This window comes from Saccopteryx bilineata, chromosome 11 (assembly GCF_036850765.1).
Source record: "Saccopteryx bilineata isolate mSacBil1 chromosome 11, mSacBil1_pri_phased_curated, whole genome shotgun sequence".
NCBI lineage: Eukaryota > Metazoa > Chordata > Mammalia > Chiroptera > Emballonuridae > Saccopteryx > Saccopteryx bilineata.
Genome location: NC_089500.1, coordinates 4,237,063 through 4,261,640, shown reverse-complemented (window position 1 = coordinate 4,261,640; position 24,578 = coordinate 4,237,063). Strand labels below are relative to the sequence as shown.

The 24,578-nt window shown below is 42.1% G+C and overlaps 1 protein-coding gene across 2 annotated transcripts in view; it reads right to left on the bottom strand.

Moving 5' to 3' along the window:
* NETO1 (neuropilin and tolloid like 1) overlaps positions 1 to 24,578 on the bottom strand; it is an 80,071-nt gene that overhangs the window by 23,542 nt on the left and 31,951 nt on the right. For both annotated transcript variants that reach the window (XM_066247265.1, XM_066247266.1), the window contains exons 5-6: positions 3,767 to 3,808; positions 3,523 to 3,650 (exon numbers count right to left, since the gene is read on the bottom strand). In XM_066247265.1, the coding sequence (XP_066103362.1) occupies positions 3,523 to 3,650; positions 3,767 to 3,808 (170 nt within the window). The remainder of the gene's footprint in view (positions 1 to 3,522; positions 3,651 to 3,766; positions 3,809 to 24,578) is intronic.

Sequence of the window (24,578 nt, the reverse complement as noted above, 5' to 3'; positions counted from 1 at the left end):
TCCATTACAGTTACTACCCTTTCTAAAGCATTGGTTTTCTCCTGGCTCTGTGACAAATTACCACAGCTTGACATGATAGCAATTTATCATCTCTGTAGGTTAGAAACACATGTAGGCTGGATTCTATCGGCTGTTAAGGGCTATTGGTGAGGCAGAAACGCAGGTCCTTGCAGCTCCCATTTTCTGGATGGCCACTGACCACCAAGAAAGACGCAGCCCCTAGAAAACGATCTTATGTCTTCAGACTCTCTGACTCCCCTCTGCTCACAGCCAGAGGAAACTGATTAAATTTAAAATCTCATGTGATTAGATTATGCTCACCTGGATAAACTCTCTTTTAATTAACTCAGAGTGAACTGATTGGGAACCTTAACTGCATCAGCAAAATCCCTTTTGCCAGGAATTTAACATAATCAAGTGTGTGAGAGTTTACCTTATTCGCAATCCTAGGGACTGGGCTGAAAATCTTGGGGTTATCCTGCCTACAGCAATTAAGTTAATTGTATAATTAACTTTAACACAACTTCACTATGAAATATTGACTTGTAATGTTTGTCAAGTTGTCTGTTTATTGTAGCCTAACTTTATTCAGAACATTTTTGAAATAAGTAACAACAGATTCAAAATTAATTTGAAGTTTTAAATGATGGGTAATGACTAAAAGCTAGAGTTGTTTTTTTTTTCCTTCCAAGATGTAAAGTCATTAAATTATCTCCATTAGTACATTTTTATGTTTTCGACTCATCTCTTTTTCTTGACTTAACAAGTTGGACGATTTCCCGAATAGTGTGTGTTTTTGGCACTGCCCTGGACCAGGCGACAGGAGAGAAAGGTCTTGCTTCCGCCCCATTTCTCAGAAACTGGACACTTGGGCAGTCATTCGTGACAGGCTCATCAAGTTTCGGTCTTGAATGGAGTTTCATATCATCTGTGCCAAAAAATGTACTTGACCTTTTAATTATAATATGAAATCCCTGCCAAACTCTACTTGAATCCTTCCTCTGGAATCTCTGGGTCTTTGGGCAGCTCCATTATTCAAACAGAAACCAAAAACCTTGTCTAGATGGAATGAAGAACTCTCTTTCTCCTGTCTCGAGCGGTCACACAACCTGCAGTACTCAGCACGGGCAGCCTGTCCCTACCTTCCTCCTCAGTCATGTGACAGTCCTTCACCTGTGTGAAGGTCGCCACCATGTCCATCTCTCTAGATCTCTATCAGTTCATTTAATGTGCTGGTTCCATGAATTCTCACTGAACAGCAGTTATGCTTGGCACTGACAAAGGAGCCCAAGCTTCATGGCATTAACATTCAAGTCAATACCAGGACTTGATCACCCACCCTTTGTTTCTGGATCAGATCCGGAACCAGGCAGCATGACGCCCTCCCATCTGCCCTGCTCTACAAGCTGTGTGAACACCGAAGACTTGCTTACGGAGGCGTTTTCTCACATCCCCTCATTAATGTCTATAAGATGTCATCATCCTGACCCAAGCTTATTTACCTCATCAGAATGAGCTGATGAGTTCCAAAGTTCTCCCTGACTTTGGTACTCCAAAATCTAAGAAACTGGATTAATCCCATTCTAATTAAAGGTGACCATCCGTATTCCCATTCTCCAGCAAATCAGCTATCAGATATTATATTTTCTAGTTGTCAAAAGGCTGAGAAGCAATGCATCCTTGATGTGAATTTTAATAGGGCCCAAATGAGCAATATGGCTCAGTTGCCAGTTATCTCTGAAATAGTCACCAGAGCCCGTTCAAGTTCACCCTGTGCCTTGCTCATCTATACTCCTAAGCTTCTAGGAACTCTGTAAAAATAGCCCACCTAGGCAGCATCTTCAATTCTCGTTTTTCTCCAGTTATTCAAAGTGACTTCCTGTCCTCTAACCTTTCATTTAACAGAGAATACCTGTCACAAATTGAGCCATCTTTCTCTGGCTCTACAGGTGGCTTCCCTCCGGGTCACAGAATGCCAAATTCTGTAACAGACAGGTATGCTGGTGTTACTGTTCAGAGATCGTACAAAAGACAGCCGATTTCCTGGCCAAAAGGAAACGGTATGTGTTTACCCTCCCAGGAAAACCCTTCCCGTAACAGTGACAGTGACGGAGAGGCTGGCTGTGACAACAGGTGGGCCTCCTATGTGTCCAGTTGAAAAAAAAACTTTAAAAACTCTTTCATTCATACAGTTTAAGAAAAATGAATAGCACTTGCACTTGAAATCACAGATTATGTAAAAGAGTGTAAGAAAGAGCAATGCATCTCCCTTATGATCGATGAGGTGAGTTGAGTTTTATGGGACCAATAGCCTTTGTGTATATGTTCTTTTTTTTTTTTTTTTTTTTTTTGAGGAATCACTGCCTTTCTTTGCTATACAATTAACTTTTTCTTTTTTCTTTCTTTTTTTTAAGTGAGTGGAGGGGAGAAAAACTTCCTCATGCACTCCAACCAGAATCCACCCAGCTACCCCATCTAGGGCTGATGCTTGAATCAACTGACCTATTTTTAGTGCCTGAGGCTGACAGACCAATCTAGCCATGATTGTGAGAGGGAAAGAGGGAGAGAAAGGGGAGAGGAAGGCAGGGGGAAAGAAGCAGATGGTCTTTTCTCATGTGTGCCCTGGCCAGGAATCGAATCTGGAACATCCATATACCAGGCCAACACTCTAGCCACTGAGCCAACCAGCCAGGCCCTAAGTTTTCCAAAGATTTGTGCAGATGCAAGTGGTCTGCAATGACAAAGCTGGAAGGTGGACCATGGTCTCTGAATCTCCCTATGGGAAGTTTGATAAAAGCATGCCACACTTTGAAATGATGGGCAGACCCTAGAGGGGAGAACATGGGAAGAGCAAGGGAAGAAAGAGAGAAATTCTTCCTTACATGCTGAGCGGCTCACAGGTAGCCCTTCCTGCCCCTCGTCCCAAGTAGCAGCCACCGAATTCTGCTGTATCTATCAGTACCATTCCCTGTTGGTACCATCTGTTGACCATCATAAACTGGTCTCTGGCATCAGGATCACTGCCAGGGCTTCCTGGAGGCTGCAGAGGGCACAGGGGACAGTCTTCTGCATACAGTGTTAGCCCTCTGTCCTTGCTTCGCAGAGAAAACCATGTTCCAGAACAGAACCCTGGTCTTTGCCCAGGTTCCTTTTACATTCCAGAGATATGTAGATTAGGGGGCCCTGGACAATTCTTTTCCTTGATATGATTTCAGGTTTAAAAGCATTCCTGTCATTATAGTTAGAACTCTCACTCATGGTTCACCTTTCGATCCATTTTTTTCGGATGAGTGGAGCTACGGCTCGGTCTCCAGTTCAGGTTATCACGTCATCTTTGGCAACATCTCCAAATACACGGGACAAGGGAAGAAGACAAGTTGCATTTCAAAACCCGAATACAATGACAGCTTCTAGCGGTACTTGGAAAACGCACTGGGCACACCTGGCTTGCCGAGAGAGCCCGAGCATGCCGCAGACACTCCTGAGCCGACCGTCGGGCCTGGGGTGGGCCTTTAGACTGACCTTGGATCGCGGAGGTGCGCGGATGTACCACTTGCAATCAACAGCCTCGCTAGCAGAAGCTTTGCCTTCCTTCACAATCTGTATAGACTCCACAAGGCCTTCCGGACCGCCCGTCTCAAACTCACACACTAAACAACAAAATGCCAAACAAACACAAAAGATGTGGCTTGAATAATATACCAAACGAAGATTGCATAGCGAAAGCAAAGGCCACTGAATGTGATTAAATATCTATTTTACTAACCTGGTAATGGTTTCAAAACTCCAAGGTCCTTAAAGTCAGGATCTTAAAAATTGAGAAAAAGACAATTAATCTTATTCTGCATGTATTACTTACAATGATGTTGAGGAATAGATCATTAAATGATTCAGGAATCTGTCTTAAAAAAAATCCACATTAGGAGACATTAAATGCTTAAATAGAAAGTACATGTTAAGAGTAAGACTGAAAATGTTCATTTACATAACAGGGCTTACACCACAGAGTTTTTTATCAGTACAAAATAAGCCATTTTTTTAGACTTCCCCATGCCATTCTCTCCTCTAATCATCAGATATGAATCTTACTCATCTCTCACTCTATAATTGGACAATAGATTTTTTTTGTAAGATATATATATATATATATATATATATATATATATATATATATATAGAGAGAGAGAGAGAGAGAGAGAGAGAGAGAGAATTCATGGTTTGGGTCAATTCATATCTATTCTAGGTGCAACTCTTTATCTGGTTTAAAAGATTCTGTCTGTAAACTGTGTAAACACAATTTTCAACTGAAATCTTGGAAGCACGAAGTTCACGTGGAAAGCCTAAGGCTCCTTCCTGCCCCTGACAGACTGCACAGTCTTCTTTCATCCAATCGCTCCCCTAACTTTTCACACCACGTTGGCTTCTGAGGTCCTCGGGACCCATCGTGTCCCCCAGCACCCCATGTCCCCAGGCTGCCTCCCAGTCGACGTTGGGTTCAGGTCCTGCGTCTCTGCACATCGGTGGCAGGGAAGCTTGAATTCGCAGGCGCCTCAAAGAAGTCCCAGCTGTTAGAGGCCAAACAGTGGTGGTCTCCCTCCCATTTCCTGGAATAGATTTTGAGACAGGCATGCAGCCCGCAGGATACACAGCTCAGCCCCTTAGGGGGCTGCCGAGAAAGTTCTCCTCCACAATGAGGGAGACAGAGCAGGGACCGTTTCCCAGGTTCATAGGGCATCCTGTCCGTACTTGGCCCCTTGGGACCACGTGCAGCAGCCCTGTGATGTTGACAGGTGAGCTCTTGTGTGTGAGTCGCAGGGAGACCTGGAGACCTGTGGGTCCTCAACTGTGCCACCGGGGTGAGGACAGTAACCAATCCCCCAAGCACTCCTCTGGGGGCCTTTTCACTTTTGAAACAATACACGTCCTTCCAGTCTTGGGTTACTTTGAATTGGATTTCCTTTTATTTATGGGAGAAGGCTTCAAAGACTATAATTTGTCTTGGAGACACATGGTGTCTGGTTTAAAAGATGATTCTGAAAGTTAATTCTATCTTACTGCAATGGTACGCATTGTACATTTAAAATCTTACAAGGTTATAAATACAGGGTGGGGCAAAAGTAGGGGGACAGTCGTGAGTCCGTGAGACACGGAGTTTTCTTCTGGTTATTTATTCGGTCTTGTAGCATTTTTCCATACGAACAACTGTAAACGTACGTTGGCCCCAGCCGGTGTTTTGCAAGGCCCTACTGAGCCATAGGCTAGGTCTGAATGAGGTAAAGATCCCTTCCTGGGGGGGGGGGTCAGCTCTGGATATGAAGACTGTAAGTGCACATCGTGCGTATCTGAGTATGCTGCTTCCTGTGTCTGTAAGCTGGGATACATCCCGCCCACCACGGCAGGCCGACTGTTTCTGTTCTAGGTTGTTCTTTATGTGCCTGTGGAACACTCACATGGGCTGATCTGAGAGCCGGGCCAGCCATGCTACAACTTAGTCGTATCACCTGCTATTCCGATGCAGCTTATGAGGGGACGTTATTATTAGAAAGTGGTAATAAATTCTGCATCCAGAGACAAATTCCTCTTTGCATGACTCTTTTTAAAGCAGTTCTTTTACCTCTTTTGGGGGGAAAAAGAGAGAGAGAGATAAAGAAATACCTGTATACAATTTCCATGAAAGAAGTAGAAACAAGAGATGCAGCATAGTTCATGAAGATTAGGAGACCCCACGAGGGTTCTTGTTTTCCTCCTTCATCTAAAACAATGGACATTTGGTGGGGTTTTTTGTTTGTTTGTTTTTATAGATATTTAATGCCAACTGTACATAAGAAAAAAAGCATGTTTGGTATAAAACTCATTGGTTCCTATCGCTAGCTGCTGTGCTGTTGAAGAGCCTGTCCCTATTTCTCCTTGTTTCAACATCCAGATCACTCATCTCAGTTATGCAGATCCTCAATTATCCCTGATAACCATTTCTGCTGCTTTGAATAAGGTTGAGTAATAGCCATGATGATTTAGTCACGGTCAGTCTCCTTCTCGATTAGAACATTTCCGCCTCGCTCGCGGCTGTGCCCATGACTGTGGTGCAAATGTAGCTGGTATTCTGTTTTCTGGGCAAAGGTTCACATCAGCCATTTTTATAACTCACGCCAGACAATGTTGAGATAAATGCCAGTTCTGGGAATGAAAAATTCATTTTTGTCTTTATATTAAAGGTGAGAGCACTGAGAGTTGTTTTTAAGGAAAAAGAAAAAAAAAGACTTTAGGGGAAAAAAATTATTTCTGCAATTCCATCTGAATTGGCCACCAGCCATATCACCATCGCTGTAATAGATGGTCCATATGACCTGCAGGAACAAATGAAAACAAAACACCATAGTAATCTTTAAAAACAGCCTACACTGAACTTAAGAATACTGAGATTGACTTATGGCCCTAGGTTGTTCAAGGACAATGACAAGTTATTATGCACAATGACGTTGACCCAGTACATTGTCTTCTCTTCTAGACACCCCCTCCCCACATCTACTTTCCACTCAGCAACCTGAACATGTTTTGAAACATCTCAATCTAATCATGATACTCACTTTGCTTTCCATTGCCCTGGGGACAAAACCATAACTCTTTTCCATGGACAATAACATCCTGTGGGTTCTTGCCCCTGAGCACCGGGCCCCCTCACACCCCCTGCTCCTCTCTGCTCTTCCCTCTCTCTTTCTGCCACATTCCGGGCTGATCTGATTCTCAGCACTTTGAACTTGAACTTTTTTTTTTTTTTTTTTTAAACTTAAACTCTTAACTGTCCATGGTGTCTTCCTCTTTCCCTCACACCCAGGTCTTTGGAGAGCTGGGTCTTTCTCATTCATCAGTTCTTGGATCAAATATTTTATTCTCAGAATGGTCCTCCTGGTATTATTGTTCCTTCTATGACCATGGATGATTCCTTCGCTACTCATTTACATTTTGATGGACCTGATCCTCCCACTGGACTGAAGGACTCACTCTCTTCACCCATCATCATCATGCTGTAGGCATCTAACACTGCAATAAAGTGTGAAACCAAGCATCTCAGTGAGGTCTGTTACTGATGAAAGGAGAGAGAACTCTACGTCAGGCCAACGGGGAAAGCCGGGCACGAGGAACAAGCAACAGGACAACACCTATCACTCCTCGGCTTTAGAGATGTTAATGCTTTGACTCACTGTGATTAGAAAAAAATAGATATATATATTTTTTCTAGTAATGACCTTGTGACAGTTTGCCACATTATTCTGAAGCAAATAATTGCTCGAAAAGCATTGAGTATTTTCAATGTAGACATAATTCACTCTTTAACAGCTAAGAAATCTCGGCTACTGTGGGTGCTCCTCCAGCCAACATGCTAACTCGGCCACGAAGAAGCTTCAGCAAGTTTTATCACAGCCAGTTTGAAGCCATAACAAATGTGTGTGCGTGTGTGTGTGTACATGTATACTTAAATATATATGCATGTATATATATATGTGTATGTATATATATATATGTATATACATCATCTCATATGTGTGCTTGAAAAATTCAGTTCTTTTCTTTAATAACTGACCTCAAAATGAGCCCACAGCTGAACTCATGCTAGTGCAGAGGACCATTCAAAAATGTAGTATAACACACAATAAGTTAAATTTTATATCCATAGAGCCTGGGGGATGAGATTTTATTACACTTTTGTTTCTTGTGTAACATTTCATCATTTTTTTTTGAGCGGATTCTCCACTTTCACGAGTCAGAGAACCCTGCCCTGCCAATTTCTTTAGAGCATATTATTAGATGTTAAACAGTGCTGTTGGGCTAAGAGAGCAAGTCTTCTCCTTTGCCCTCTAAAAGTCTGCAATGCATTCTTCAACATAAAAAAATGCACAAATAATTTCTCATTTATTTTATAAGGAAAATTAAATGTCAATAGAATCACTGTGTACATTGACAACATGTTCCATAAGGACACAAAAGAGTTACTCTGTATTATTTTTTTTTTCATAGAGGAAGACTTTTGGAAAAAGGAATCCGGCAAAGCATAACAAAACTAAATAAATAAAAGCTTGAAAGTGTTTGTTCCATCTCTCAAGCTAAAAAAAATAAACAACAGTGTGGCTGAAACCTCTCTCAAGGTGAGCTCATGTGCTGCTCTGGCTGGAGATGCCCACGGATTCTCCGGAGGTTGATAAAGCCACCGCCACCTCGGAGTGGCCACTGGATGCAAAGGCAATATAAAAATGAAGAACAAAAAAACAGGACCAAGTTCCTATCTCATCTGCAGGACTTGACTTCTGTCCAGCGAACAGACAGATATACAGATGTGGTGGAGCTGCCTGACTGTGCTTGAATTCGTCCACTTGCAGCATGGAGCTGTCATCGAAGACTTCCTCTATGGAGATTCTTGGCAACAAATGCTAGGAGTGATGAAACAGCCAAATCACCGGGCAACTGGAATCTATGATCCGTCCTAGAACATCTGTGCTGACAGCACAAAGTCAGGGAGGGAAACCGGGGAGGCTCTCACACGACTCAGGCCCGGGCGCCAGAGCTCCGCCAGGTGCATTCCCTGCGTGGGGTAAAAAACTGCTTTACTTACACGTCTCCTTGATGAAGCACTAAAAAATGACTCTCTCTTTTTTAAACTTAAAGTGTTGAGGGCATGCCTTTGCTTCTGGCTGAACTGCATGAATCTGTTGACTTTTAAGAAAAAAAACTGATCAAGTTGGCTGCAAATGATAAAATTCAAGCTTCAAGCAAAGGAAAACGTGTCCATCATAGTATATTTGGTAGCTTCTCCATCCTTAACAATGTTTAAAAGTGCCTGTTGATAGGAACAAATGTGACTTTTGATCTTTTTTTTTTTTAATTTTTATTCAGTGAGAGGAGGGGAGGCAGAGACAGACTCCCACATGAGCCCTGACCAGGATCCATTTGGCAAGCCCACTAGGGGGTGATGCTCTGCCCATCTGGGGCATTGCTCCGTTGATCAGCAACTGAGCTCTTCTTAGCCATGGAGCTATCCTCAGTGCCCAGGGCCAACTTGCTCTAATCGAGCCATTGGTGCAGGAGAGGAAGAGAGAGAGAGAGAGAAGCGAGAAGGGGAGGGGTGGAAAAGCAGAAGGGTGCTTCTCCTGTGTGCCCTGATTGGGAATCGAACCCATGACATTTACATGCTGGGCTGATGCACTACCACTGAGCCAACTGGTGAGGACCGACTTTTGATCTTAAATAATGAAATAGTTTCACATTTCTCATTTCAACTAACCTTGAAGAAACTAGATGCTTTTTGAAGTTTGAAGTAGTATCCATCTGAAAAGTCTACAAAGTTACTGTTTTCCTTTTCCAACCACATATCTGTGTGAGGCTGAATTTTCTTCATATATTTTATCCATAAAGACACATTGCAACAGATTTAACGCAGAAGTTTATGTGAGAACCTAGCTGCCTTCTAGTAAGCCGAGCATTAAGTAGATTTACAAAAAAAGTGGCACAACATAACTATCTAGTTATTTTAATATTTACTAATATTTTAACATTAATTAATGTTTTAAAAACATGCTTTATGTTAACACATAATTGGTGTGTGTGATTTTCCCATGTATTAATAAACAGCTTTTGAACATTTTTATCCATTTCGATGCAGAACGTGATAAATGCTGAATGATAGAGCTACATAAACCAAAGCGCTTCGAGATCTGTGGTATTTTTCAAAGGAAGATGAGGGCTGTGAAACCCAAATACTTCAGAACCTCTGCCCTACTCAACCTCCCCATCTTTGCATCATAGATAAACACCTTCTCCCAGCAAAAACTCTAGATTACAATTTCTAACTCAGGCTTGTACAACATCTTTATGTCACATCCCAGAGATATTTCCCCATTGCTCACCATACCATAGATGGGCTTCCAGTCAATCACTGTTTATCTGATTAGACTACGTCCAGGTCAAACCAGAGGTATCTCCATTTCACAGATGAACAAAACAGAGGTTCAACAGCTTCAGAAAAATGCAACTTGTTTTTAACTTATTTATAACCTAACTAGCTTAATAACTATCTCTATATATCTCAAATCAGTAAATGTTTCCAAAACATTATTATTTTTTAAAGCTATAATGAGGACATTGTTGGGTCAGGCTTTTAGAGCTCAAGTGCACCATTGTACCACAGAACACAGCGGTGTTCCCAGAACAGCACTTTATGGGGGAGTGTAACTCCCTGACCTGTCCAGATCACCCTATTGACAAAACCCTCTGATTCTAGAGATCAGCCTTGATCCTTTGGTATGTTTGCCATGCATGACCCAACCACCTGCCAGCGAGTCGTTAGAGGATAAATGCATGAGCATCTCCCTCAAGTTCTCACAACCTCACATAACTCGAATTATGTCATCAGCAGAATAACCTCTCCACTTCTCATCTCTAGTAACTTCGGAAAGCCCTGAGATGTCTGTGGGCTTCTCTTTATTAAACCAGCTCTTGCATAGAAACTGACAGCCCCTCCAATGGCCACTGTCCTATTTCCAACCTTTCTCGCCTCTCTGCCACCCATTACATGCCTGACCCCTCGCTTCCCACTCAGGATGGAAAAGCACTGTGTGGGTAGTTTTTGAAATCAGTTAAATGAAATTTAAGATGCTCTTTTAAAAATTAATTGAAAAAAAAATCTTGACAGCCCAGTACTACAACAGATTGCACAGCGTGGTTTAATAATCTGATTTATTTCACTCTTGTCCAGAAGCAACATTACTCTGGCATAAAATCCCAGCATGATATTTTAAACTTTTCTTTGAAAGGTTTACTGTTATCTCTAAGTATCAGGTTGGCAATTACAGCTTCACGTTGCGTGTGCCTTCCTGTCTTAACAGTAGCATGGAGTTTACACACCATGACTTATTTTTTCCCCCTAGTTTAATATAAAATTTATTCACATATAAATTTTTGGAACCAAACTTTACAGGAATTTCAGGAAGGAAGCCTGCAAGTCCTTTCAATTATTATTGCTATTTGCATAGCTCACACAGATTTGTTGCTCCTTATTTTATTTAGTTAGCTGTAATACAGGAAGTTTCCTCATATCGCTTGTCTTCATATTTTTTAAATAAGTAGAGAAAACAACTCTTTCTTATAAATGAATGCACGGAAGCTGTATTTTGCTTATGTTCCCAGTAAACAGGCTTCTATAATGTGTGCTTTCAACAGTCACAAGGAAATACTATTGTTCTATGGGTAAAAGTAGGCATTTACACTACAGAATAAAAAAAGTAATAATAACTTTAGGGAAAGAGTAAAGTACTCATTGGAAGGACAAAAAAATGATGAATACAATTAAAAAAGAAAAAAAAATATCCAAAAACAGTGTTTGGTGTTCGCCTGTTTTATTGAACTATCATAGAACATATCTTCCTTTTTTCTGTGTAAGGTAAACCAGGGAAGGTCTTGGTGGGTGACTGGCAGTCCTCACTCTCCCCAGTTCCCTCAGAATGGTCTCATTCACTCCCCTGGCGAGTGCGTCCTACATCACATGGACATCCGGAGTCCACCTGGGACCATCTCCCGCTGGCTCTGCTTTGGTAGAGCACTTCTTGCTCTAGTCGCGGTGCCAACCCAGTTAATAAACTCCTTTCACGCCTTTCTGCTTCTCTCCCCTCACGTGCACTCCTTCCCAGTCTTCCTCCATATTGATAAGCACAGATCGTGCTGATTAGTAATCAGGGAGAAGGGCAGGTCCGTTAATCAGAGAAGAGGTCATAGCACCTTCATGGTGGTGATCAGGGGCTGGCTCAGAGCTTCTCAGCCTAGGAGAGGGAGAGTGTGACCTTTTAGGAGGACCAGGTGACAGTCTGGGAACCCACCACCACACTGCCAGGGGACCTGGTCTGGCAGGTGTGGCCCATGGCCACCGAGGAGCAGCGTGCTGCTGGCAGGAACTGAGGGTGATGTGACAGCCCCAGCAGTGTGTGTGTGGGTTTGTGCGGTGGGGGTGGCCCTGTCCTCCCACGAGCCTCTGTCATCCCACTATGTCTCTGCTAAATAAATGAAGTCACTGGAAAAATAAAATTGAAACTTTTTTTTGTGACAGAGTCAGAGAGAGAGAGACAGAGAGAGGGACAGATAGGAACAGACAAGAAGGGAGAGAGATGAAAAGCATCAATTCTTCATTGTGGCACCTTAGTTGTTCATTGATAATGTTCTTATATGTGCCTTGACTGGGGGGGCTATAGCAGACCAAGTGACCCTTTGCTCAAGCCAGTGACCTTGGGCTCAAACTGGTGAGCCTTGTTCAAACCAGATGAGCCCATGCTCAAGCTGGTGACCTTGGAGCTTTGAACCTGGGTCCTCCACGTCCCAGTCCCACATTCTATCCACTGTGCCACCGCCTGGTCAGGCTGAAACATTTTTATAAGAAACTTTAGGCTTTCTTAATTTCATTTAAAAATAGGAATGCAAATACCATGAGAAAGCCGTAACATTATAGCTACAGAAATAAACTGCAGGCACCAGCTACAAGCCATGAACATAAGATCTCCCGTGCTGCCTGGAGTGGGTGTGCCGCACCCCTTCTAAAGAGAGCTAGAAGGGCTTCTTGTGAGCCATGCTAGGGGCACTCTCTGGTGGTAGCCTGGGCAAGCACACTGGAGTAGATGTGCCAGGCACCAGCAGGGCACAGGGGCCCCCGGAGTCACCCTGAGACCCGGGGAGGGGGGAGAAGCACACATGAGATGCCCAGTGCCATCCGCCAGCAGAGGAGGAGGGGGAGGACGCGTACATGAGATGCCTGCAGAGAACCCCGGAGAAACCCATGGAATGATGTGAGTGGGATTTGGTCCTGTCAGCCGGGAGAAGGGCGGAGGTTGCCACATTCCGTCTTTCAGCTAAGTGCGCCCTGACTTTTAGGTCACTCTCTCACGTCCCTTCGCAAAGGCTGGCACCCGCGTGTCCCAGCTGTCCTCCACTCCTCCCACCCCCACGGCCCAGCCACCAACTTTCCTACAAAAGCCACGTGCCATCGGCGATGATATACAAAGACTGAGAAGAAAGGGACACAGAGCGATGCACCAGTTAAGTAATTTAAGAAAAGAAAAACACCCAAAACTTATATAACGGTAGTATGGTAAACAGAATGGATTTAAAAGCAAAACCAAAACATACAAACCGAAAAGTAGGCTGGATAATAACTTCGTAAAGAATTCACCAGGAGGATTTAATGACATTGAGCCTATATTACCTAACAATAATTACTGACTGAACCCTGTCTTCCATCCGTTTCCTTTTTATCTAAAGGATTAGATAAAAATATCAATTGGGCTGGATGCAAAGCAGCAGACTTGGGAATATCAACTAGACAACAGATAAGGATATAGACTTCTTAAAGTATGAAGTTCCCTAGAAATCACAGTTAATCCCATCCAAATACAACTTTGGTATCTTAGCTCCTGGGTGATCAATGGATAAAAAGAAAAACATTTAAATTATTTTTAAAATATACGGAAAATATTACTGCTGTCTTAAAACCATTATTTACAAAGTCAAACACCATTGTTGAAACCTCACTGTTTATTCTGTGTCCTGCATCTATTTCAGGAGAGTGCCTTTAACGTTGGGGTTAATAAGGAGATCATCTCACTTCCCCAATGTTTGAGATTGGCTGGAGAATCCCTGTGGGAAATTCTAACATAGTTCCCACTGCAATTTACAAACAAACATTTAAATAATGCCCAATGCGTGCCCATGTCCAGAAATCCACGTTTCTCTTAATACACAACAACATACCCTAGGTACAAAAGGCCCTTGTAGGTCAACTTAGCACATAAATTACGCCCACATTTTAGATAGTGGTAAAAAACGAGCTAATCTAAATCGGTATGAAGCTATCAAAAAGAAAGCATTGTGTCTAACGTCATGGCTGCCAATTTCTGGTCTTTTAGATGTGTGCAGCCATCCAAGCACAGAAAGAATCATCACTTATTCATGTTTTCCTCTAGCAAATAACCTTGGCCCATTTTAAGCATAGGGGAATTCATGTTTACAGAAATGTTCGGAATCTTTTCATCTCCATTTCTCATGTCTCTCTGGTCCCCCTGCTACTCACTGCCCCAACATGGCAGCCATCCAGAAGGAGTCAATGAGTTTTCCACTTGAGAATACAAGTGAGAAGAGTCAGGTCCCCAGTTTTGAATCACGTGTTAAGAAAGACCACAGCTCCTCAAACCCTTCTGCTTCTGAGAGAGAGTTCTTTTTTTCAGAAGTGTCACTCCCTCTTGGCAAACTGGGGAGAATCACCGATGCCCAAGCTCCGGACAGAGCTAGGCTGCCAGGGTCCACTTGGACCATAAATCTGTCAGCTGAGGACTGTTAAGAGTCAAGCACATGTCAAGCCTAGAGCACCCACAACACGAAAAGTTCACTAAAATGTTATCTTGGAATTTTTTAGCAGTGCTATACTGACATTTCTTTCCATTGGCTTTTTAAAAATATTTGTGTAATTGTAGAAACCATGTTGCATTATATTTATTAAAAAAAATAACTTGAATGATTCATGTGCCCTTAGGCTGCAATTGAAGACCCTGGTGTTTCCTGAGACACTTGCTAATCTGGACTCCCTTTGCTCAATTTTCTAGCATTCAAAATATAAAAGCATCTAACATTATTTCATTAAGAAGTCTGAAATTAATCCAAGGTTTCCCTACAGTAGTGGTCTAAAGCAGTAGAAATCAATATCGTCATTAGGTCTCTCTTGTTTAGTCAGAGTATCATTGATGAGACCTCACACCTCTATTCCCTTACCTTTTCATTTTGGCCAATCGTTAGCCTTCACCTGACGACCTGAGGTGAAAAGTTCATAAACAAAATGAACTTGATATCTTCACACTGTCCTTTCCATCAAAAAGACACCAAGCGCTTTCAATTATTCTTTGTAAAACCTCTCACTACCCACCACCCACTTCCCAGTCTACTAGGAGCAGATCCTAGCCCACCTTCTCTGCCTCAGTCCTTTCTTCCTCCAGTACTTTGCAGGTAACTTTTGAGCTAAGTTGACCTAAAGGGCTGTGGCCAACACCAAGTGCTAACCACAGGATTCAGGGTGCTGGACTGTCCCCCTCCCATGCTTGTCATCAAATGACATGCATCGCCAGCCATCCAAAACATGAGAAATATGCAATGTTTCAGTTTTAGTCCCCTACATTTTAGGGTGTATTTTTTTTAACCCAACAAAGGTTTACACAAATGCCAAAAGATGGTTGATATTCACAAGCCTACATACAAGACTGAAATAGCATATGATAAGTAGCCTCTAAGATGGCCCTCTGTGTCCCACTTCCTCCTAACTGTAACCCGGTGTAACAGCTCCCCAGGAAAGTGAGCTCATGACTCACGGCCTACCAAGAGTGACTCACTTCCAGCAATGGTGTTGCTTGTAAGATTTCTTACAGAGACAGGGACTTCCAGCTCTCTCTCTCTCTCTCTCTTTCTCTCTCTCTCTCTTATTTGCTCTCAGGAAAGTCAGTTCTTATACTACAAACGACCCCATAGAAAATCCCACAAGGCAGAGAAATGTTAACTGGGACCAGCAGCACGTGAGGACGGGGCCAAGTGAGGAGCGATGTGAGTGAGACAGTAATATGCACCCTGCCCGCCAGAGTCTGCGATGCCTGCATTTCTCTTCACACTGAGCTATTGATCTTTTTTTAATTTTTTTATTTTCTCCTTTCTTTTGTTTATGTGATGAATCACATTGATTGATTTGCGAATATTGTACCAGCCTTGCCTCCCAAGAATAAATCCTACTTGATCATGGTGTATGATTTTTTCCATATATTGCTGGATCCAGTTTGCTAATATTTTGTTGAGGATTTTTGTATCTAAGTTCATCAGGGATAGTGGCCTATAATTTTCTTTTTTTGTGTTGTCTGCTTGGTTTTGGAATCAGAATTATGCTCGCCTCATAAAAGGAGCTTGGAAGTCTTCCTTCCTCTTGAATTTTTTGAAATAGCTTGAGAAGGATTGGAGTTAGTTCTTCTTTGAATATTTGGTAGAATTCACTTGTGAAGCCATCAGGCCCGGGACTTTTCTTTTTGGGGAGTTTTTTGATAGCTGTTTCAATCTCATTTGTTGTAATTGGTCTGTTTAGGTTTTCTGATTCTTCCAGATTGATTTTTGGAAGATTATATGATTCAAGGAATTTGTCCATTTCATCTAGGTTGTCTAGTTTTTTGGCGTACAGTTCTTCATAGTATTTTCTTACAATATTTTGTATTTCTGTTGTGTCAGTTGTTATTTCTCCACTGTCGTTTCTAATTTTATTTATTTGAGTCCTCTCTCTTTTTTTCTTGGTGAGTCTCGTTAAAGGTTCATCGATCTTGTTTACCTTTTCAAAGAACCAGCTCCTGGTTTCATTGATCCTCTGTATTGTTTCTTTAGCCTCTTTGTCATTTATTTCTGCTCTGATCTTTATTATTTCCTTCCTTCTACTAGCTCTGGGCTTTACTTGCTGTTCTTTTTCTAGTTCTTTTAGATGCAGGGTTAAGTTGTTTATTTGAGCTTTTTTTAGCTTCTTGAGGTATGCCTGTAATGCTATAAACTTCCCTCTCAGCACTGCTTTTGCTGTGTCCCATAAATTTTGAGTTGATGTATGCTCATTATCATTTGTTTCTAGGAATTTTTTTATTTCTTCTTTGATCTCAATGTTAACCCATTCATTGTTTAATAACATGCTATTTAGTTTCCAAGTGTTTGAATGTTTTTCAATTTTTCTATTGTGGTTGATTTCTAGTTTAATGCCATTGTGATCAGAGAAAGTGCTCGGTATGATTTCAATCTTCTTAAATTTGTTGAGCCCGCTTTTGTGCCCTAACATGTGGTCTATTCTAGAGAATGTACAATGAGCACTTGAAAAGAATGTATATTCTGCTGTTTTAGGGTGAAAGGTTCTGAAGATATCTATTAAATCGAGTTGATCTAATATGTCCTTTAAGTCTGCTGTTTCTTTGTTAATTTTCTTTCTTGAGGATCTATCTAATGATGTTAATGGGGTATTGAAATCCCTTACTATTATAGTATTGCTGTTTATCTCGCCCTTTAAGTCCATCAAAGTCTGCTTTATATATTTAGGTGCTCCTATATTAGGTGCATAGATATTTATAATGGTTATATCTTCCTTTTGGATTGCTCCCTTTATCATTATGTAGTGACCTTCTTTATCTCTAACTATGGTCTTTGTTTTAAAGTCCATTTTGTCTGATATAAGTATTGCTACCCCAGCTTTTTGGTCTTAGATAACACTAGCCTTTGGTTGGCATCCAGTAAGAAAATTTAACCCCTGTACTTTTTTATTCTAAGTACATAGTTTTAATGAAAAATGAAACTAAAAAAGCCAAACAAACAAAAATTGACCACATGTTTAGCAACAATTGTTTGGAAATTAGCAGGGCTACAACACTAACTGGATTTGACCATGCCATTCATTCACTTTTAGAGGTCTCCTCAATTTAATAAAATCTTCAAGTGCAAATAAAAAAGTATCTCATGCACTTGCCTCTTGCAATGTAAGGATAGCAGAGAAAATACTGACAACATTGCACACGATGGACGCCCCTGGTGATACGCTTCTCCGTGTTTTAGAAGCACTATGGAAGCACAGGGACACTGCATGGACTGTTCAAGTCCACGTGCCACACAGGGACAAGTGTGGGGGTTCCTTGTGTTTCTTCCTCAAAATAAAAATATGCAATTAAATCTTCAGAACAGAATATCCCCTTTACCATGTCAAGCCTATTATTTGGAAAACAAGACTATATTCATCCTAGTATTTTCAGATTTTAAAGTGAAACTCAAGGCATGTTTTAGTCCAGAGGTTCCACTACACGTTGAGATGTTATGAATGAATGAATGATTACAATATTATTATTTATATTATGATAGTTCCTTGGGAAAAATCACACTATAAAATATTATGCTAATTCTATTTTATAACAAGATGTTCTTGTTTTATCTGTTTGTCAAATACTGTAAAGTGAACACGTAAACTATTCTTTTGAAATTCTCGTGGTAGTTACCAAAATTTTTTATATGTATAATTTTCCAATATTAACAGCACAAAAATTAAAAATATACAAATAGGAGTTTATGTGTGTGTGTATACATATATATTCTGTTCTGAAAGCACACAGACATAACTCTATGAATTCTATTACTCCACTGATTTAGATTGACATGGTGGTAAAGTCTATAGAGCTGTCCTTTCTTCTTTTTATTTATTTCCATTGATTTGTAAAGTCCTGATGACTCTAAATCATTGCTCCATTTCCTCCCTCTTGCCCTCATATTCCTTTCTTCTCTTCTCTTTTCCTCTGTGCCTCCGAGCTTTCTTTCCAGTTTCAGGCTGAGAAGAACTCCGGAGAGCTAGCTCAGCCGCAAGGCCAAGGCACTCACACAGCCATCGTGTACAGCTCAACGGGGGGACCGAGGTCTGCCAAATCAAACTGTGCCTCAAACATCCCCGTGATGTTTGTCCACTCCCAACAAAGCTTCGTTCACTTATACATTGAATATCCTCGGCTTTAGCAGGAAATGATGCATTGCTGCAGAGCGATATAGAAGTGGAGGTGTTGAGTTTGGGCTGGAACTACACCGTTGGCTCTCCAGGGTCTCTGAGTGCAGATATGTGACCTTCTCAGCCTTCATGGTCATGAGAGCCAATTCCGGATCGCCAATCTTATCATATACAGGTATGTCATTTAAGTTTGTTTCTCTGAAGAACCCTAATAGGGACAGCACAAGGTCCTTCAGGGCCTGTCCCTGCCCATCTCTCCTGCCTCATCTTCTGCCTGGGAAACAGCCCTAAGCCCACCTGAGCAACCTGTCCTGCCCGACACCCTATACCCCCTTGGTTCCCCAGCTCCCGATTTGCAGTCTCCTGGAGCTGAGCCTTCTGTGCCCCCATGTCCTTCTCTTTATGTAGGTGACCAAAAGTGTGGGGCTCACCCCTGGGCAGTCCTACCATCTGCAGCAAGCTACTCTATGTCAGGTCCTGCACAGAAACTTCATCACAGATGGCACTGTTGATCCTCAAAATTAGTATACTTCACTCAGAGCGCGCTCATTATTCCCAATTTTATTTTTTTATTTTTTAACTATGTTATCATTCCCAATTTTAAAGTTGAAGAGAGCGAGACTGGGCTAAGAAAACTGATAAAATGTCATACAGTACACCTTGGACAAAGCTGGAATTTTCACACGGGGCGGGGGATTGTTCCCTCTTATCCATAGGGTACACATTATAAGACCCCTAGCTGGATGCCTAAAACAGAGGAGAGTACCAAGTTCTATATATACTGGGCTTTTTTTTTTTCTATGCACTGACCTACAATAAAGTTTGATTTATAAATTAGGCAGATTGCCAGACTAACAAAAATAACTAATAATAAAATAAAGCAATTCTAACAATAAAACATGGATTACATGAACACATGCACAGCGATACGGACACACTGATTTGATCACCCAGACAGACAGGGAGAGGCTGGGGGATGCAAGAAGAGTGGGCACCAGAGACAGTTGGTCATGAGGCAGGCCGGTGGGATGGCCAGGGGCACCTGGCCCCAGTGGACTCACGATGCCTGGAAGCTGCAGACTGTCCAAAGAACCATGCAGGTGACAGAGCACAGGGCAGGCTACAAAGAAAATGGGGTCAGGACACTACTGTCCTAACTTGCAGAGGTGAGCAGGAAGCAGCAGTCATGTACACAGGAGGCACCCAATGGAATTGAGTTGAATCTTGACTATGACTCAAAAGAAAAGAAATCTGCCGCATAAAGTGAAGTTGTCTGTTGCCAAGAAAAATGCATGAGCTGAGGGTGAGGAAAATTATTATACTTTTGAGCCTGGCATTTTCCTGCGTCTGAGTTTTGTGCATCTCTTCGCTGTAGAATAAATAATTGTGCTACTATTATCAGAGCAACATAGATTGTTATAGGAACAAATGTTGAAGACTCAATTCCTGACAAACCATGTAAGCTTCTTAAGAAGAATTGATTTTCCATACACAATCAGACTTCTGGAAAAACAAAAACTATGAAAGCAGCAGTAACAATACATTCTTCAAAATCCCTCCCTCCCTCCATCCTGCCCTCCACCCAGGCCAGTTCCTCTGTGCAGTGCTGGAGGTGGGGGCTCTTTCCCATCCAATGGCAGAGCTGAGCTCAAGCCACAATGCTGGTGTGGCCGTCCCTTCCTCAAATACTTCCCCTCTGACCCTTCACCCAACCAGAAGAAGCCGCAGTGGACAGTTGTGTGGAGGACAGACTTTGCTGTATTTCTAGAAGATCACCCTAAGCTGCTTTGTGGAAAATATTTTCTGGGAACAGGGCTTGACTTGACTACACAATTGTATTTCGGTAGCATCTTGTGCTACAGTAATGACGTTGACTCATCCAAAGTGCTGAATGGATTCAATACACACTTTGAAAGTACGTTGGTGGCATTTTTTTATTTTTTTCATTTCAGGAAACAGAGTTTTCAAAATTCCTAATGGTTAGTGGGCACTCGTGACATAACTGTTGAAGAACACGCTCAAATCATGTGCTGGAACCTGGCAGAAGATCCACATGTTTCATATTATGTGTTCAAAGCGTTCTAACTCCCGGTATGTTTTTCGTCTCATTAAATTTTTGTGAGCCTCAATCTTAGAATGATGATCTCAAGTTGAATTAATTATTATCTGGCATTATATAATCAGTACGAATGGATCAGATGTCCCTTCTGAACAATAAAAACATGGTCTGAGAAATGCTCACTAACTACGGAAGGCGCCATCCTCTGAGAACAGTTCCCAAATATTGATTTCATTATTTGAAACCAGGGAAGCTACTTAAATTACCATAAAAGAGGTGGCGGGTTTAACTACAAAATGAACATCTTTATTTTTGGAAAAACAGGACGAACAGTTGTCAAATATTCTTGCGGAAACTCTAACCGAGCCAGGCATCTAGGGGCACAGACCCACAAGCCAGCCACAGCGGGCCCAGGGAGAGCCGGAAACGGGCAGCTTTCTGGGGGTTAGCGCCGCTCTGCCCTTCTATATCCCTGAGGAGTCAACCTTCCCGCTGTGCATATTTCCATTTCAGGGGTGTATCTTACGAGCATCATGTGGCTGGGTTTCTCCCCCTTTCCCTGAGTCTAATTTACTCCTCACAGTTCTTTAATTTGCAAATTTCTCTCTTAATTGACATTGATTAGTAGTATAGCCGAGTGTGTTTTTACCACCGTATTTTGTGTTTCCCAAATGCTCCTAATTGTCCACATTCCTTTTCCTTATTAATCTGCCTCCCACTGGGTTATAACATTTCTGTAATTCCCTCTTAAGTCTTTGATGGTTAGGAAACTATACAGACTATATTTCTATAGATCAAGGGCTGTTCTCCAATCTGTAAGTTACCTATTTAATGGTAACCCTGCAGCATTTGTAAAGACACGGCAGTGTGTTTGCAGAATTCTAAATAGATTCCCTATATATGTGTTTAATGTTTAATACAGCCAATGCAAGATAATTATTTGTAAAGGACTCTAAGGACTTCTGTTTCCTGTCATACAAATGACTAGGAGTTCTGAGCGGCATCACATGCACACACGCACAAGTGCATGTGGACATGCACAGATCACATACACCCACGAGCACACACACACACACACACACACCGTTCCCTTCTCAGAGCCCCTAGACGACCACACTCACAGAGGCCTTGCTGGTCTCTATGCCACAGGCTGATTCCCAGGCTCAAAGGGTCCCGCAACCACTGGCTGGGCCTTGCTGTGCTGACGGGCCTGGGTAATGTCCTGCCACAGCCACAGCCGGGACAGAAACACCTGTCACCTGTCCTGGCAGGCCTAGGGGAGGGGCGGCAGGAGTGCGGGGGCAGGAAACTGGTCTGGATGTCCGGATGTCCAGCGTGCTGCAAGGGACGGTTGTCTCAGGCATGGTGCCATGGGGATTTTGAACGTTGGGAAGAACACAGAGGGATGCTGGGCCTGGTTCCTCTTTGGCAGCCACAGGTCGGAGGGAGTTGGAGTTTATGACTCAGGGCACCCTGCACTGCTGGCAGAAACACAGCAGAAATAGCAAATCATCTCGGGAGGCATCTTTCCCAAAATGAGTTGACAATTGGCAACAGATGAAGAGAGAGAGCAAAGAGCTGACAAAGTAGAAGGGGAGTCACCCTCCGTGCCAGCCAGCAGGCACACCACACTGTGGATCCTAGAGTGTGGAATCGCCAACCATCTACGTTCTGCGGGCCAATGAGCAATGTTCTGGAAAGAGACATTTGCAAAAATAAAAACGTGAACAAGAAATGTTAAGGCAAAAATTAGAAATGGAATTTCCATTTATCTAAATATGATAAAGAGCAGAATTGTCAACTGGCACTATTCAAAGAAATGATGGCCACAAGTTTTCCAGGACCAATGAAAATACAAAGCTATCAATCTGGAAAATACAGCACCTTCCACAAAAGATTCTGCACCCAGACACAGGGCAACAGGATCACTAAACACGGAAGATGAAGATAAAACCCTGAAGGGCCCACCAAAAAGGTCACGTCAATGATAGAAAATGACACAATGACTGCAGACAGCCCCGTGGCAAAAAAAGCAAGCCAACAGTCAAATAACATCTACCAAGACCTGGGCTAGAGCACCTGTCAAGCTAGAACCATCAGTCAGTGACAGGCTCTCTCAAGGATACAAGGGAGAGGAAAACGTTTTGAGAGTAAGTAAACACTGAGGAATTTTATCTCCAACTGACCTGTTCTGAAGGAAAACTTGAGGATGTGGTTCCAAAAAGGAAAAAAAAAAAATCTGAGAACAGTCTCAAATGCAAGAAAGATCAGTAAACAAATGCAAGTCACAGAAATGTTCCACATTTGCAATCACGATACAACATAAAGTAGAAGCGCAAATAAATATATATATTTCATTTAGACATTAAAATCCACAATCATTGTAAAAGAAAGAAAGGAAGAAAGAAAAAGAACAGGTCAAAGAAGAAACTTTAAAAGACTTAGAACTGAGTGGTCATGGAAGGCATTAAATAAGATCTAAATAGGAGGGAGTTGCACCATGTTTATGAAATATAAACTCAACATATTGGAAATGGTAGTTCTCCTTATCATTTCAATCAACAGACCAAGTGTGATTTTCTGATTTATTTATTTGTTTGTTTGTTTGTTTGTTTATTTATTTCTCTGTTTCTCTCTTTCTCTCTCTCTCTCTCTCTCTTCCTTCTTTCCTTCCTTCCTTCCTTCCTTCCTTCCTTCCTTCCTTCCTTCCTTCCTTCCTTTCCTCTCTCTCTTTCTCTCTTTCTTTCTTTCTTTCTTTCTTTCTTTCTTTCTTTCTTTCTTTCTTTCTTTCTTTCTTTCTTTTGTAGGTGAGAGAAAGGGAGATAGTGAGGCAGACTCCCACATGTGCCCTGAATGGGATCCACCCAACAATCCAATCTGGGGTCAGTGCTCGAGCACCAAGGTATCTTTAGTGCCTGAGGTTATTGCACTCTGATGTAGCTATCCTCACACCCAGGGCCATGCTCAAATCAATTGAGCCACTGGCTGTGGAAGGGAAAGAGGGAGAGAAGGGGGAGTGGAGGGGAGAAGTAAATGGTCGCTTCTCCTGTGTGCCCTGACCGGGAATCAAACCGGGGACGTCGATATGCCGGACTGATGCTCTATCCACTGAGCAACCAGCCAGGGCCTGATTTTCTTTAATGGAATGTGACAAGCTGATTCTTTTTTATGTGGAAGAATCAAAGACCAAAAAATATCCAAGACACTGAAACCAGTTATTAAGTCTTATTATGATACCATTCATTATTGATACCATTGTTGAATTTTCGCAGTCCGAGCACATTCCCAACATATCTGATGTGAAATTTAAATGTATGTATTAACATCCAGCTCCTATTCTGGCTGTTCAAATAGATCTACGTTTGCTTTACCCTAGCATATGTTTACTTTTATTGAAACACAAGCCAATTATTTTCTCCTTTACCAAAGAGTAGACTGAAAAATAAATGGAATAATAAGAACAGGATAGGAACCCTAGGGCTTCTTAAAACAACGTGGGGCCAGCACCTGTTGAAGTGTGAGGTACAGTCCAGAGGGCAAGGGAGCCCTGCTCTAGCCGTTCGGTCCAATCACATTCCAGCAGCTCTAAGGGTAGCGTGGCCCTATGCAGCGACAACCATAATCTTAGTCTAGTCTTTCACAGAACTTCATTTACACTAGAATTAACCCAGGTAGGTTAAGACTCTTCTGAATGTATTGGGAGTGTTTCCAGATGGGGGAAAAAACAAAATAAACCTCTCTCCAAGAAAAGTGAGACTTCTGGTTATACAAAGAAAGTCAGGTGATTTGGAAGAGATCCATGTATAGATCTCAGGGATTGCATCTCTAGGGTCTCCAGATGTATGTTCACAGCAGAAGTCAAGGAGGAAGCCCAGAAAAAAGAATTGCTTTATCTCCCCATTCCATGGCGGATGGAGTCATGTGCAGAATGGGGGCAGCCGTGGCATAGCTGAGGAAGCA